Source organism: Chiloscyllium plagiosum, chromosome 14 (genome assembly GCF_004010195.1).
Source record: "Chiloscyllium plagiosum isolate BGI_BamShark_2017 chromosome 14, ASM401019v2, whole genome shotgun sequence".
Classification (NCBI taxonomy): domain Eukaryota; kingdom Metazoa; phylum Chordata; class Chondrichthyes; order Orectolobiformes; family Hemiscylliidae; genus Chiloscyllium; species Chiloscyllium plagiosum.
This window is the reverse complement of record NC_057723.1, coordinates 69,332,913-69,347,286: the sequence shown is the minus strand read 5'-3', so window position 1 is coordinate 69,347,286 and position 14,374 is coordinate 69,332,913. Positions and strand designations below refer to the sequence as shown.

General features: G+C 45.8%; 1 protein-coding gene across 4 annotated transcripts in view; it reads right to left on the bottom strand.

The window, feature by feature from the left end:
- ebf1a (EBF transcription factor 1a) overlaps nt 1-14,374 on the bottom strand; it is a 468,187-nt gene that overhangs the window by 78,608 nt on the left and 375,205 nt on the right. For all 4 annotated transcript variants that reach the window (XM_043703975.1, XM_043703973.1, XM_043703972.1 and 1 more), the window contains exon 11: nt 1,333-1,421. In XM_043703975.1, coding sequence (XP_043559910.1) covers nt 1,333-1,421 — 89 coding nt within the window. The remainder of the gene's footprint in view (nt 1-1,332; nt 1,422-14,374) is intronic.

The window sequence follows — 14,374 nt, the reverse complement described above, 5'->3', positions numbered from 1 at the left end:
GCACCAAAGGAAGACATTCTGCCCATTAAGTCCATTCCAGCTCTCTGTACAGCTATCCAGTCTGTTCCATTTGCCCATCCTTTTCCCGTAGCCATGCAAGTTGACCTCCTTTAAGGGACCATCCGGTTTCCTGTGCAAATCACTCACTGACTCTGCCTCTACAGGGCCTACATTGACAGTGAAGCCCAGGTCATTACAGCTCACTGTTTCTTCACATCCTTAAAACTCGTAGCTCAGAACTGAAACTCTGTCCTTGTATCACCAGCCAATGGGATCAGGTTTTCTTTGTCGAATTTGTACATCTCTATCAGGCCACGTCTCAACTTCATTTGTTCCAAGGAGAAGATGCACCAACCTCTCCAACTTTATCTAACCTTGTTGCTAAAATCCCTCATCCCTTCTGGCAAATTTTCTCTGCGGCCCCTGTAGGACCCTCACACCCTTCCTATAATCGGATGGACCGGAAGTCACATACAGACCAGAGTTCATGCTGAAGCCTGGAGATGCCAATAACTCGTCACTACTGCCTTCCCCCAAAGCTGCGCCACTTGTGAGAAGAGGGGTCAGAGAATGACTAATGTCTGTGGCTGAGTATTGGCAACCAGGGCTCCCTTCAGGCAGGCATGGAAGATCCCAAAGCACTCCTTCAACCAAGAACAGGGGAGTTCTCCTCAGCAACGATTATCCTGTAACCAGTGTCGATAAGATGGATTATCTACGCAGTGTCACAGAGCTGTTTGTGGGATCCGGCTGTGCACAAATTCACCTCCACCCCAACCCCCACCTTCACCGCATTACAGCATTGACTACAGTCAGGAATTAATGGAACCGTTGGTGCATTTTGGGATAAGATGAATGTCAGGAGAGAAGAATGGGATACAGCATTGACTGTAATGGTATAGGTTTGCTGGATGGTTGGTTTGCCAATCAGTGTGATGCCTACACCATGGGTTCAATTCCCATCACCAACTGGGGTTACCATGAAGGACTCGCCTTCTCAACCTCTCCCCCTCACCTGAGGTATACTTGTCCTCAGGTTAAATCACCACCAGTCCTTCCTCTCTCTCTCTCTCTTTCTCTCTCCCTCTATGATCTGGTAAGACACGACAATACCATGGGTGTGATGTTTTATAGTGAAGGGAAGAATTAATCTTATCTTCAACACAGATACAACACAATAAAAAGAGAAGAGTTTTATATGCCACATTTTGCACCAACAATCTCATTTATGCTTGGGCATTCCTGTCAGCGCAAAGTAACGTACCAATCAGGCTTTTGATGCTTTAGTGCTTCCAAGTAACTTACTGAAAAAGGTTTAAATGTGTAACTGACCTTTGGCAATCGTTCTGGGTCACCCGGATGTCTGGGGATCACCTTCTGCAACCGCTGGAAGCCATAATCAATGGTGGGCTCGTTCAGAGCTGTGAAAAGGAAGCAGAATTGAGATCAGTGAGCATGCCAGCACTAAGACACTAGAAATGAGACTTACACAATTAGGCAACAAAGTGGCAATTAGCCAAGGTTCCTGCTACTGACTCCTGCGAGGCTTGACCTGTGATCGTCCTCATGGGCCAGGAACCTTAATCATTTGAACAGGCTCATGCATTAAGAATGGTCACAGAATGGAGGTACATGAGGAACACTGACTACCCTCCCTGAGGAACAGTCAAGACCAACTGAGGGGGTCTCCCCCTGTTGCCGTGGACAGTTAACAGTGAATTGCTGAGCAGTGTTTGGATGCTTATAATTCCTCCTCCTACTCAGGGTACTGAGGGCAAATGAGCCACACCCCCAAATTGTTGTGCTGTCCAAAGATGTACCAATAAAGCTGGAATGTCCCTATGCTCAGTACCACACAGGACAATCCATGAGGGAATCCGTTTAGCACAGATGCCTGGATTGTCGGCTCACAGAGCAATGTGATACCAACAGCGTGGGGTCAATTGCCATCACCGGTTTGAGGTTACCATGAAGAACTCTCCTTCTCAACCTCTTCCCCACACCTGAGGTCTGGTGGCCCTCAGGTTAAATCATCCACCTCCACCGCCACCACTCACCACCCCTCCCCCCGCCCGCCCACCCACCCACCCCCCAGTCGCTTCTTTCTGATAAGAGAGTAGCCGCTATGGTCTAGGGTGACACAATAATTAGCCTTAAAACTGTAGAGGGAACATTATGTTCTGTGTTACTCCTTTAAGAAAAACATTGGGCTTAAACAGAGAATCAAGGTTTTATACCTCAACTGTGATTTCAAAGTTGTGCCACAGCTTCTAAAAATTCAAAAACAAAACACTGTGGACAGCAGTGATCTAAAATTAAAAACAGAAAGTGCTGGAGAAACTCAACAAATCTGGCAGCATCTGTGGAGAGAGAAACAGAGTTAACCTTTCAAATCCACTTTGATGACCTCATTCCAAAGAAGAGTCATACCAGACTTGAAATGTTTATTCTGTTTCTCTGTTCAAAAGTGCTGCCAGACTGACTGATTTTCTCAGGGACTTGTTTCTTTTTTATTATTTTTGAGCATTCAAAGTCTGCAAAATGAATTATGCAATACTTTGAAGTAAGTGGCACAAATAACAACAGCAAGATGTGCTAAAGAAAAGTATCAGAAGAGCTGACTGGGACGATCTGGAAAGCAGCCATGAAGATCTATTAAAACCTGTTAACACATCTTAGCGGATAAAGTCACTGCTTTATACAGCGTCAAGTCGAACAGCAATCCCAGGTTTGACTCACAGTCAACGCTGACTGAGCTATGGCAGAGATTTCAGAACCATCTCGGCCATTGAGAACTACAGCAAGCCAAAGCTACTGCTCCTAATTCCTGCCCATAGTGTGAAATTGAATGTGTGTCAACATTGGAGGACAGAATTAGGCTGAGTTCACAGTACAAAATCCCACTGTCCCTCACTGCTTTTGTAGGACATCAGTGTTCATTACAGTTAGGGGTCAAGATGATTTACCAGTGGGTAAGGAAGGAAGATTTAGAAGTAAAGAACACAGAGGAACTTCCATTATTATTCAACAATAACCTTTTTTTACAAATAACAATCCATAGAGGAGTATGATTAAATTAAACATCTATACATAAACATTAAAATGCTCCACTGTTAGAAATAAGTTATGAAATTTCAAAAGAAAGGAAAAAAAATCTTTGTAAAATAAAACGTTGACGGGTGTGTTCCATTTTCAGCATTAGGCATGGGGCTGCCAGAACTCCTACCAACAGCTGCTACGGTTACCTCCAACATCGCCCACCCATCTGCCCCTCCCCCCGAAAAAGTGAAAAAGCAGCAGCAGGGGATGGGGGGGTTCAGCTCTACGCTTAGGAAACAGCATAAAAGAGCTGTAATAAGTCTGGGATGACAAGAGTGGTTAGAGGACATTTACATCTGAGCACCTTGAATTCAGTGCATAATTGCACCACTAAACCCCTTAACTTGTCATCTGCCAAAAAAAATCCCAAATTGTTGTCAGTCATCCGCCACGCGGTACTCATCCCAGCAAATTCCCGAGTGACAGGGCTTCAGCTATGAACACTGCAAGTGACGCCTTATCAGAACACTCTATTCAAGACAAGTAAGTGGCCGTTATCCCACTCAAATCAGCTTAATGATTAAGGTTTTGTTCAATGTCAGGAAAAAACAGCAATTTGAATATAAACATGTCTTCATGACATGTAAATCATCAAAGTTGAATCTATAGAAAGAGAAAAGCAGCATCCGATGTCCCCGGCCTCTTTAATCTTATTTTGATTTTCTTTTTTTAATCTCACTGTTGTGTTGAGCAACTGGGGTGAGCCAGCAGAAGGCTTTTCCCAAAGCACAGCAAAATGAAAGCTTTTGTTCATCATCACCTTCAGGTTCACCCCATGGACCAGTCAGAGCCAGACGACCAGGTGGCTGTCTGTCTGGAGTTTGTTTGACATTTAAGGCTGGAAGTTCAAACAGAAGTCCAGGTTTTTGACTCTCTGCTAGCTTCTATGAATGTGTATGTGAGGGCATGTGTCTGTGCGTGCATGTGTTCTATCTGTGTGTATTGTGTCTATGTGTGTGTCTGCATGTATCTGTGCATGGTCTGTGTGTGTTGTGTATATGTGTGTTGTGTCTATGTCTGTGTGTATCTGTAATTGTGTGCTTATGTCTGTGTATGTGTGTGTGTGTATGTCCACGTCTGCATGTATCTGTAATTATATGTCTATGTCTGTGTGTGTTGTGTCTATGTCTGTGGGTTCTGTAATTGTCTATGTGTCTGTGTGCCTATGTCTGTGTCTCTAATTGTGTGGCAATGTCTGTGTGTGCACGTGTCCATATGTGTGCATGTGTGAAAGAGAGAGAGATGCAGACATCTCAAGAGTGGAGGTGAAATCTCTGATCAATCCTCAACAGTAACAAGGCAGAAGGCGGAACCCAGAACGACTTTGTCTGGATTGTGAGATCCATTCTCTGTCCTGCCCCAGAATGTGAACAACAATCAGATGAAAGAGAGCGACACAAATTTAAAATCCAAGTCAGGCGTGTCTGTGAATTTCTTCTTCCCAACTTCTTGTAAAGTACCTGACCTGGGGTGGGGGTGGTGGATAGGGAGCAGTAGTGTCTAATCTCAGAGAGGCAGAAAGGTTTCTGCAATTCCACACAATATCTACGCCCCAACCAAAGCCAGAGGGAAACAGGTCATTACAGTTGCTCAGGGGAGCTTGCTCAGGGGAGTTTGTGAACCTTTGCAATTCTGTCACCCAGAGGTCTGTGCAAGCTCAGTATTTAGAGTGGAGGTTGATACATTCCTGATTATCAATGATCTACAGGGTTATGCAGACAGGCTGGGCCTAAGGTAATGAAATATTCAATCAGCCATGATTGTATCAGATGGTGGAGCAGGCTCGAAGGGCTGAATGGCCTACCCCTGTTCTCCTGTCAGTTAAGCAACCTGTTTAGACTGGGAAGCTCCCAGCTCTCTGCTGAGTTGACATCTCTCTGCCAGACAGTGGTGGAAAGGCACAGTTTGGAGGGTGCAGAAGAGAAGCAGACCAGTGTTGCCTGCTCCTGAGTAACACAAAGCCATCCATAAATTGACTGCTACATTTGATTTTTTAAAATAGCAACTGCACTTTTAAAATACTTTATCAAATGTGAAGGGCTTTGGGAAGACTTGAGGTTGTGAATTGAACTGTGTAAAATGGCGAGCCTATCCTTTATTTTTGGCATTTTCAGTTATTCTGGATTTTCCAACAGCAGTTTTTTTGGTCAGATCTAAGCTATCTGACTTGGTTCTGCTGCCTTACTACCCTTATGTATTTATCTGCATGTTATGCTATCAGCAGCACCTACAACTTTTCCTTCACCCATTCTGACTTGGAAATATATCACCATTCCTTCAGGGTCACTGGGTCAAAACTCTGGCACAATCTTAGATTAGATTACTTACAGGGTGGAAACAGGCCCTTCGGCCCAACAAGTCCACACTGACCCGCCGAAGCGCAACCCACCCATACCCCTACCCCTACATTTACCCCTTTAACCTAACACTATGGGCAATTTAGCGTGGCCAATTCACCTGACCCTGCACATCTTTGGACTGTGGGAGGAAACCGGAGCACCCGGAGGAAACCCACGCAGACACGGGGAGAACTTGCAAACTCCACACAGTCAGTCGCCTGAGTCGGGAATTGAACCCGGGTCTCTGGCGCTGTGAGGCAGCAGTGCTAACCACTGTACCACCGTGCCGCCCACTTAACAACATGGTGGGTCTGCTAATAACAAGTGGACTATTGAGGGTCGAGAAGGCTGTTCATCGCCAACTTCTGGAGGGCAATTAGGGATAGGCAGGGCCACATCCCATGGATTTTCTCCCATGGTGCATTGCAATCTGTTTGTCTAACAAACCAAAGTAATTTCAACAGCCTGGACTGTCAAGTACAGCAAGCTATTGGAAAAGCGATCAGAATATTAGCCTTTATCACATAAGGGTTTGAGTGCAGGAGTAATGAAGTTGTATGAGATCTTGGTTAGACTGTACCTTGAGTCTCGTTACCTCAAGAAAGATACTATTGCCATTGGGCGAATGCAATGGAGGATCACCAGATTTGTTCCCCGGAAGGCATGACTGTACAGTGGAAGGAGATTGGCCAACACGCGGCCTGTAGAGTTTTGAAGAATGAGACGTGATCTCATTGTGACCTACAAAACCCTTAAAGGGATAGACAAGGGTGGATGCAGGTAGGATGCTCATTCCTAATGAAGGGCTTTTGCCCGAAACGTCGATTTTTCCTGCTCCTCGGATGCTGCCTGACCTGCTGTGCTTTTCCAGCACCACTCTAATCTTGGCTCTAATCTCCAGCATCTGCAGGACCCACATCTGCCTGTGTCCCCAGATTGCAGAGTATAAAACAAGGTGATGCAACTTAAAATTAAGGGGGATGCCACTTAGGACCAAGATAAGAAGAAACATTTTGACTCCAAGGTTTGTGAACCTTTGCAATTCTGTCACCCAGAGGTCTGTGCAAGCTCAGTATTTAGAGTGGAGGTTGATACATTCCTGATTATCAATGATCTACAGGGTTATGCAGACAGGCTGGGCCTAAGGTAATGAAATATTCAATCAGCCATGATTGTATCAGATGGTGGAGCAGGCTCGAAGGACTGAATGGCCTACCCCTGTTCTCCTGTCAGTTAAGCAACCTGTTTAGACTGGGAAGCTCCCAGCTCTCTGCTGAGTTGACATCTCTCTGCCAGACAGTGGTGGAAAGGCACAGTTTGGAGGGTGCAGAAGAGAAGCAGACCAGTGTTGCCTGCTCCTGAGTAACACAAAGCCATCAACAAGCCGAGCCCCTTCAGTGAATGCAAATGCATCAAAAGCACAAAATTGATTTAAAGCTCCTTAAATGAATAGGGCACTCATACAAGAAACAGGATGAGAGCATACGTTATCGACCTAACGTCCCTACTGGAACCTGACTGCATATATAACAGTAAGCGTGGACCCAAGCTCAGCTGTGACTTCCGTCTTTCAAATACCAGGGCTCCCACTGAGAATATTGACGACTCAGGTGAGGCTAGGAAATGGTATGTGGGCTATACCAGCTCCTGACACAATGTTGCAGGATATTCAGCACCCGAGCTTCAGAATAACACATTCAAAAGAGAGCGTATGTTTTAGAAAACCATAGGCTTTTGACCAGCTCCGTCTGGCTGGTCCAGACTTCGAGAAGGCAACTTGATCACGTCTTGGTGTTAAGCGCTTTCACCCCCTGGTCTGTAAGTCACAGGTTCACATCCCACTCAGGAAGTCTGAGCTCACAGCCTTGCCACCATGTACATCCCTTTAGCCGATTTCAATCTCCATTGCACTCTTCATCGCCTCAAGACGATGGCTCCCGCTTCCACGTTGCCCATCCAATGCTGCTGCCGTTTGCTGTGCCTCTCAATCCTGGCAGAGTTTTTGATGGGCTGCGTCTCAAAGGGGGTCACAGCCTTAGTCAGACCTCCCACTTCAGAGTCACAGATCATGGTTCAAAGTCAACCTCAGGACTCATACCCATTAGGTGTGCTGTCAGAGCTGCCTCATTCTGAGGTGACACTGTGGACACCCAGGTGGACAAAGACATTTCAAAGAAAGTTCTCCAGGACAGCATTAATCCCTCAAGCAACATCACGCGAACAATCTGGTCATGACTTCACCGCCATTTGGCAAAAGTGCTCCCCACATTACGGCAGAGTCAAAGAATTGTTCTGGCACAGAATGAGGCCATTTGGCCCATTGTGATAGTTCTATTACCTAGTGCCAACCTCCTGCCTCTTCCCTTGCTTACCATTTCTATCGAAATAATCATTCAATCTCCTCAGCGTCTGGAGCAGTGATTGCATGTCCAAAAAAACTGCAAAGCACTTTTGGGCATCCTGAGGTTTTGAAAGGTGCTACACAAATGCACGCTCTTCCCAACGATTGCTTTGAGCTCCCTGTACACATCCCACAGCAAAAGCAAAGCTATACTCTGCAGCCCTGTGTTCACGTGAACCAATTTTTTATAATTTCGCAATAATGAATCCTAAACATGTCAACAGAGCTTCAGTTCTTAATCAAAAGATTGTCTGATTTGACTTGGGGAGGAATTTGTTTTCTTGAGTTGTGCTGCCAAGAGTGGCAGAATGATCGACACTTCATATAAGCAATTAAAATAACTTGTTTAAAAACTCCACCGATCTAGTAGCCCAGGGGCATTAAACAGTACACAGTCCTGAATTGCAAAATGTAATAAAGTGCTGCACACATGGAGAGCTTATCCTGTGACACATATTAATGTCATTCTGCAGGAAAACAAATATGTGCTGGGCCAGGTCACTGAGCAACGGGATTGTCCCGGCCTCCCGTTCCTCATTCTGTAGCAGGATGGGGAGAGGGGGACCAGGCCGGATCGCTCTGAAGGAATGTCCAGCAGGAAGCGGGAACACACGGGCGGTAGTGCCGCGTCCATCAACACGATCCAGGCAAAGGCACAGGCAGCGCAGAGCTGATGTGTCAGCTGTCCCAACAAGTGAGTCTGGCCAAGATACGGCCTGTAGAACCTTGAACAATGAGAGGTGGGAGTGTGTACGTGTATGTTTGTGTGTCTATGTGTCTGTGTGCATGTGTTCTGTTTCTGTGTGCATTGTGTCTATGAGTGTGTATGTCTATGTTTGTGTGTCTATGTGCATGTTCTGTCTGTATGTGTTGTGTCTATCAGTGCCTACTTGTGTGTGCATGTGTCTATGTGCGTATTCTGTGTGCGTTGTGTCTATCAGTGCGTATGTGCATATTTATGTGTGCATGTGTCTGTGTGCGTGTTGTGTCTATGTGTGAGTCTGTGTCTGTGTGTGTTGTGTCGATGTGTATCTATGGCTGTGTGTATCTGTACTGAAAATGTGTTGCTGGAACAGCGCAGCAGGTCAGGCAGCATCCAGGGAACAGGAGAATCGACGTTTCGGGCATAAGCCCTTCTTCAGGAATGAGGAATGAGTGAATGTGTGTATCTGTAATTGTGTGTGTGTGTGTGAGAGAGAGATGCATACATCTCAAGAGTGGAGGGGAAATCTCCAAGATGGCAACATCTGAGGGAGTGGTTGTGATTCGCCTTTGTCCAAGAACAGACGCACTCCTGGATGTTTGATCAATTCTTTCAACAGTGAAGGTGGCTGAACTATCGAGTCTGGCTCAGCTGGGACCCCAGACAATCACTCAATCCTCAGCTGAGCAAGGTATGGGACGGGGGAATACGCTTGCCAGGTCTACCAGCTCCTGACCAGGGTGGCCAGCTGTGATAAGCATATTCCTGGAGATCTCATCAAACAATGTGTCCATTCCCCTGGCCCACTCTAGCCAGTACCACCCGTCAATCCTTCAACAAGAAAGCAAATAGACTCATGACCTAACTGGAGAGTACTTGACTGTCAACAACCGAAAAGCATATTGAGCCCATGTTCAATGCTTTTTATCCTGGTCACGAGAAAAGTTCAAATAAAATGGCAAAACAATCTCTTCCAACTAAACAAACACAGCAGTATCATAGGGGCAGTACAGTGGCTCCATGGTTAGCACTGCTGCCTCGCAGCGCCAGGGACTCAGGTTCGATTCCAGCCTTGGGCGACTGTCTGGGTGGAGTTTGCACATTTTGCCTGTGTCTGCATGGGTTTCCTCCCACAATCCAAAGATGTGCAAGCTAGGCAGACTGGCCATGCAAGGTTGCGTCGTAAGTACCCAGGGATGTGTAGGTTAGCTGGGGTAGCCATTGGAAATGCAGAGTGAAAGGGAGAACAAAGGGAGGTGGGTGTGGGTGGGATGCCCTTCGGAGAGTCGGTGTGGACTCAATGGGCTGAATGGCCTGCTTTCATACTATAAGGATTTGCGGAGAGCGGAACAGAGTTCACATTTCAAGTCCAGAACAACTCTTTGTCAAAGGAGTCTCTCCCCAAAGGTGCTGCCAGACCTGCTAAGTTTCTTCAGTATGCTCTGCGCTTGTTTCAGATTTCCAGTATCTAAGGTATTTTGCCTTTACGTCCATTTTAAAGGACCCTGTAATTTTTCTCCAAGATTGCAGCCAGCAGTGTCCTGCGTCCAGTGGATTAACTTCCACTTCTGGGAAACTCCAGACTAATCATGGAGTATTGGCTAAACATAGAGGAATTACAAACTGAGAAAAAAACAAAACACACACAATTCACCTCTTCCCATGTGGTGCTTGCACAGTACAGTGACAATAAGTGGAGTAGTTGACATATCCCAGCACTTGCTAAGTATCCATTAGTGTATTAGAGGCTCAGAAAAGTACAAAAGGCAACTTATTGAAGAAGAACATTGGGGACCTAAGTGGTCCAACTTTTAAAACACACTGCTCTTAAAATCCACCTCAAATTCATCTGCAATGTTGTGAAATGCCTTTTTCTGAAGTGTGTAACGATGTATTTGAATGAACTAATGCTAATTCCACCCAGGGTTTCCCGGGAAGCCTAATCCTGGCAGAACCTCCCAAATATCTTCCAATGACACTCCTGATGGCGGGGAAGGTTGAGAGGTCAGGTGGCAGGCTGCAGTCCCAGCAACGGCCACCGCATGGGGTGGCACTGTGATGACTGGCGAGCAGCCAGCCCCCACCCCCCCGATCTCCCGACAGCCTGGGGCAGGGGCGACGTGAATGCCCGTTGTCTAGTGTCTGCGGGGGGTGGGGGGGAGGGGGGGATCATCAGATGAAGGGCAGGATGGGCCTTAGCCTATGATGTATTTCACAGTTGAACAGCTTACTGATGAAGCTTACACGTGAATGAGAACCATTTGAGTGAGATGCCAGATCTAGTGTCCATAGAAATCCACCTCAACCTCCAGTTCACTGGAAATCTGGACCTTCCTGTCACAAAAGGTTACAGGTGACAGGGCAATGCAGTGTCAAAATTGGCATTTGTTGGATATGGGCATTTAGTGTTATGGAATTAAGGCAGGTAAGCGAGGGTGATTAACTACAATCTAGTTGGCTGGCAGGCTAAGCCTGAGGGGCTGAATGGCCTCCTGTCCCTACGTTCAGGATACAAAGGGAGAATACACAGAGTCAAAATTAATTTTATTCGAAGCGGGCTGGGCGTATTTTGTTTGAGATTGTCAAGGTTGAAATATAACTTGTGCTAGCTGATGAGAGAGACTTTTCGTTTGACAGGGTACAATAATTTTTCATCCTTGATAGCTATACCATATCCTGAGTACAATATAAACCAACTAACAATTTGGCAGGGCCAATGGTGAAGTCGAACCCAGGAAACAATAGTGACTTGTTAGCCTGACATTTGTTAATTCAATACATGTGATAATCTGGCACATTCTCATAACATCTGCATTATTTCCAAACTGGAATGAAACAGATTGCCTTTCTCTCCCCTTCCATCCCCCTAATATTTTTGGCTGGTCCACTTCGAAACTGCCAAAATAACAGAATTTTTCTAAACATTCAACATTATTAAGAGGTCCCACTGTGTCAGAGGGGAAATTGGAAAAAAAAACGAATTTAGACGCATCGTTTTTCTGTTGAGGGGTGCAGTACAGAAGCGAGTCTGACTTACACTGCTTGGCTGTCGTGCGCTGTAAATCATCCTAAATCAGGATTTCGATTGCAGATTAGTGCAGTCTGTCACAACGTGTCCTGGCGTCAGGTGGTGCTCAGATTTCCAACTCCATTGGAACGTAGTTGAGGTCCTGTTCTCTCACAGGATTAGATTTTACAGGACCAGTCAGGTGAGTGGGCTCGATGGGGTGACATGGTGGTAATGTCAGCCAGCAGCCCAGGCTAATGTCATGGGGGAGACAGGAAGGACAGCAGATGCTGGAAGTCAGAGTCAATGAGATTTGAAACTGGAAGAACACAGCCGGTCAGACGAGCATCCAAGGAGCAGGAATGTCAATGCTTCGGCCCAATGCTTGTGCTGTTCCAGCTTCACATCTACTGACTCTAATGTTATGGGGGCATGGGTTCAAACCCCACCCCGGAACATGGTGAGATTTAAACGCAACAAAAATTCGGATTGAAAGCCCGCCTAATGCTGATTGTCGTAGAGATCCATCCACTTCACTAATGTCCCTGAAGGAAGGCAATCTGCCATCCTTATCTGATCTGGCCTCCATCGAACTCCAGACCTACGGTAATGTGGTTCACTCTCAACTGCCCTTCTGGGCAACTGGGGAAAGGCAATGGATGCTGCCAGTGAGGCCCACATCCCATGAGCATAAGGAAAAAAAAACGTCTCACACAAATGTCAAATATGGCACGATAACATCAGGTTAATGTCATCACACCAGCATTCGCTATCACGGGAGGGGAAGGAGGTGTACCAGTCAGAAGCTCATCCATTACTATCACAAACTGAACAAGCTATTGAGCCTGTTAAAACAACCAAGTGCATGGAATTCTTTTGTTGCCTGAATGATACAGGTCGTTCTGCTATAACGTGATGGTTGTGTTCCTCTACAACCCAGCGCTACAGAAAATCGCGCAATAGGAAACCGCTGTCGAAGATCACTGCCCATCAAGAGCAAAGCAAGCACATTGTTGCCTGCCTGGTCAATTCTCAAGCGTCAGTCAAACAGCCTCCCTTCCTCACATCTAATGTTGTTAAACTCATTAACAAATGTGTTGAAAATAAATAATAACAATCTGCTTTTAAATGCCCATTCTCTCTTGTTGTGCCCTGGAGATCGATGTTGAATACCAAAAGACTCCAGAGGGTTGGTAACCCTGGGAGGTATTGACAACTCAGGACACGAACTTCAGTCAGATGAAGTCTCCAATTTCAGCAGGAGGGTCGCAAATTGCTGGTGATTCCAAAGTCACCGATCTGCTATCTGTCCCAGAAGTCACCAACAGTTTTGCCTGCTTCATAAGCAAAGTTAAGACAACATTGCTGGATCCATCCAAATTCACATCAGTGAACCGAGGGACCCGCAATGAAACCCAGGAAAGAATTTTAAAACACACTAAAATTTCAACATGGAAAGAGGTTGCTCAGTCGAACCAGGCCCCGATAGTGTTTATTCATCAAATCAGTTCTGGTGAAGTGTCACTGGACCCACAAAGTTAACTCTTATTTCTCTCCACAGATGCTGCCAGATCTGCTGAGCTTCTCCAGCAATGTCTGCTTTTGTTTCAGATTTCCAGCATCTGCGGTTCGTTTACCCTCATGTGATATCCTCATCCCCGTATCCCCTTTCCACTTCTACCTTGCAACTACAACATTGATACAATGTCTGTTTCAATCACTAACCCTAGTAGTGTATTCCACAAGCATCATAACCTTCTGTGTGGTAAGAGAACTAATCAAACAGATCAAATTCTTCAAGTCCTTATATTCTCAATGCAGGCAGTGGAAGTCTTGTGGTTCAGTGATAGTGCCCCTAACCCTAGGCAGATGCTCTGGAGTCAAGTTCCACATCAGGACTTGTTGGCTGTGAAAGTATGTTCATGATGCAGTCCACTGGGCTAACAATGAAATCCTTTGAATGTTTCCCAAAGTGCTTGAGGTCATGTTTAATTGAAATACAAGGCGTCTCTGAGTGAATCGATGTTGCATTGTCCTGATTGCTTCAACACCCTTCCAATGGTTGTTTCAGTATCATCCTTCTTTTCAAATCCCTCCATTGCCTCATTCCTCCCTATGTCTGGAAACTCCTCCAACCCTCAAAGATTTGCTCATTTGCCAAGTTCTCGCCTCTTGCTAAATTCCAGTTTGAGTGCTCCAACGTAGCTCCCACTCAGCAAACTGGAACTTAAAGTGTTGAAATTCTCGACATCGCTATCTTTCACCCTTCCTTTAAGACATTCCTTAAAACTGAGCTCATTTGGTCACCTACCCTAATATCACCTCTTCCTATTCATTCGCAGAATGTGGACATTGCCGGGAAGGTCAGCATTGATCGCCCTTCACTCGTTAGCCTTGGGAAAGTGCTGGGGAGCAAACTGAAGAGCTGGTCTTTCTGAGGAGGTACCCTCCCAGTGCTGGCTCTCCAGAATTTTGATTCAGCAACAATGGTTTGGTGACAAATATCATTTGCTAACGCTGCTGTGGGGCACCATGGGACCTCTCAAAAGAGCGATAAAAACACAAGTTGTTCATAAAGCCTAAAATCCAATCAGTTGTGGTATTAATCAGGTTTTGCATTTTCTATTCTCGTTGCTGTAAAATCCTGTTTTCCCCTAATTTGATAGTCTTACCCACTCCATGTGCTAATGTCTTGTCACCTCAGATCCTTATAGCTTTTCACCTTATGTGGCTTTTCCCATTCAATGTGTCATTATCACCAGTTTTTTTTAACCACGATGTACCACATGTCGAGAACTAGGCTGGGGTGGAGGCTGGAAAACGTA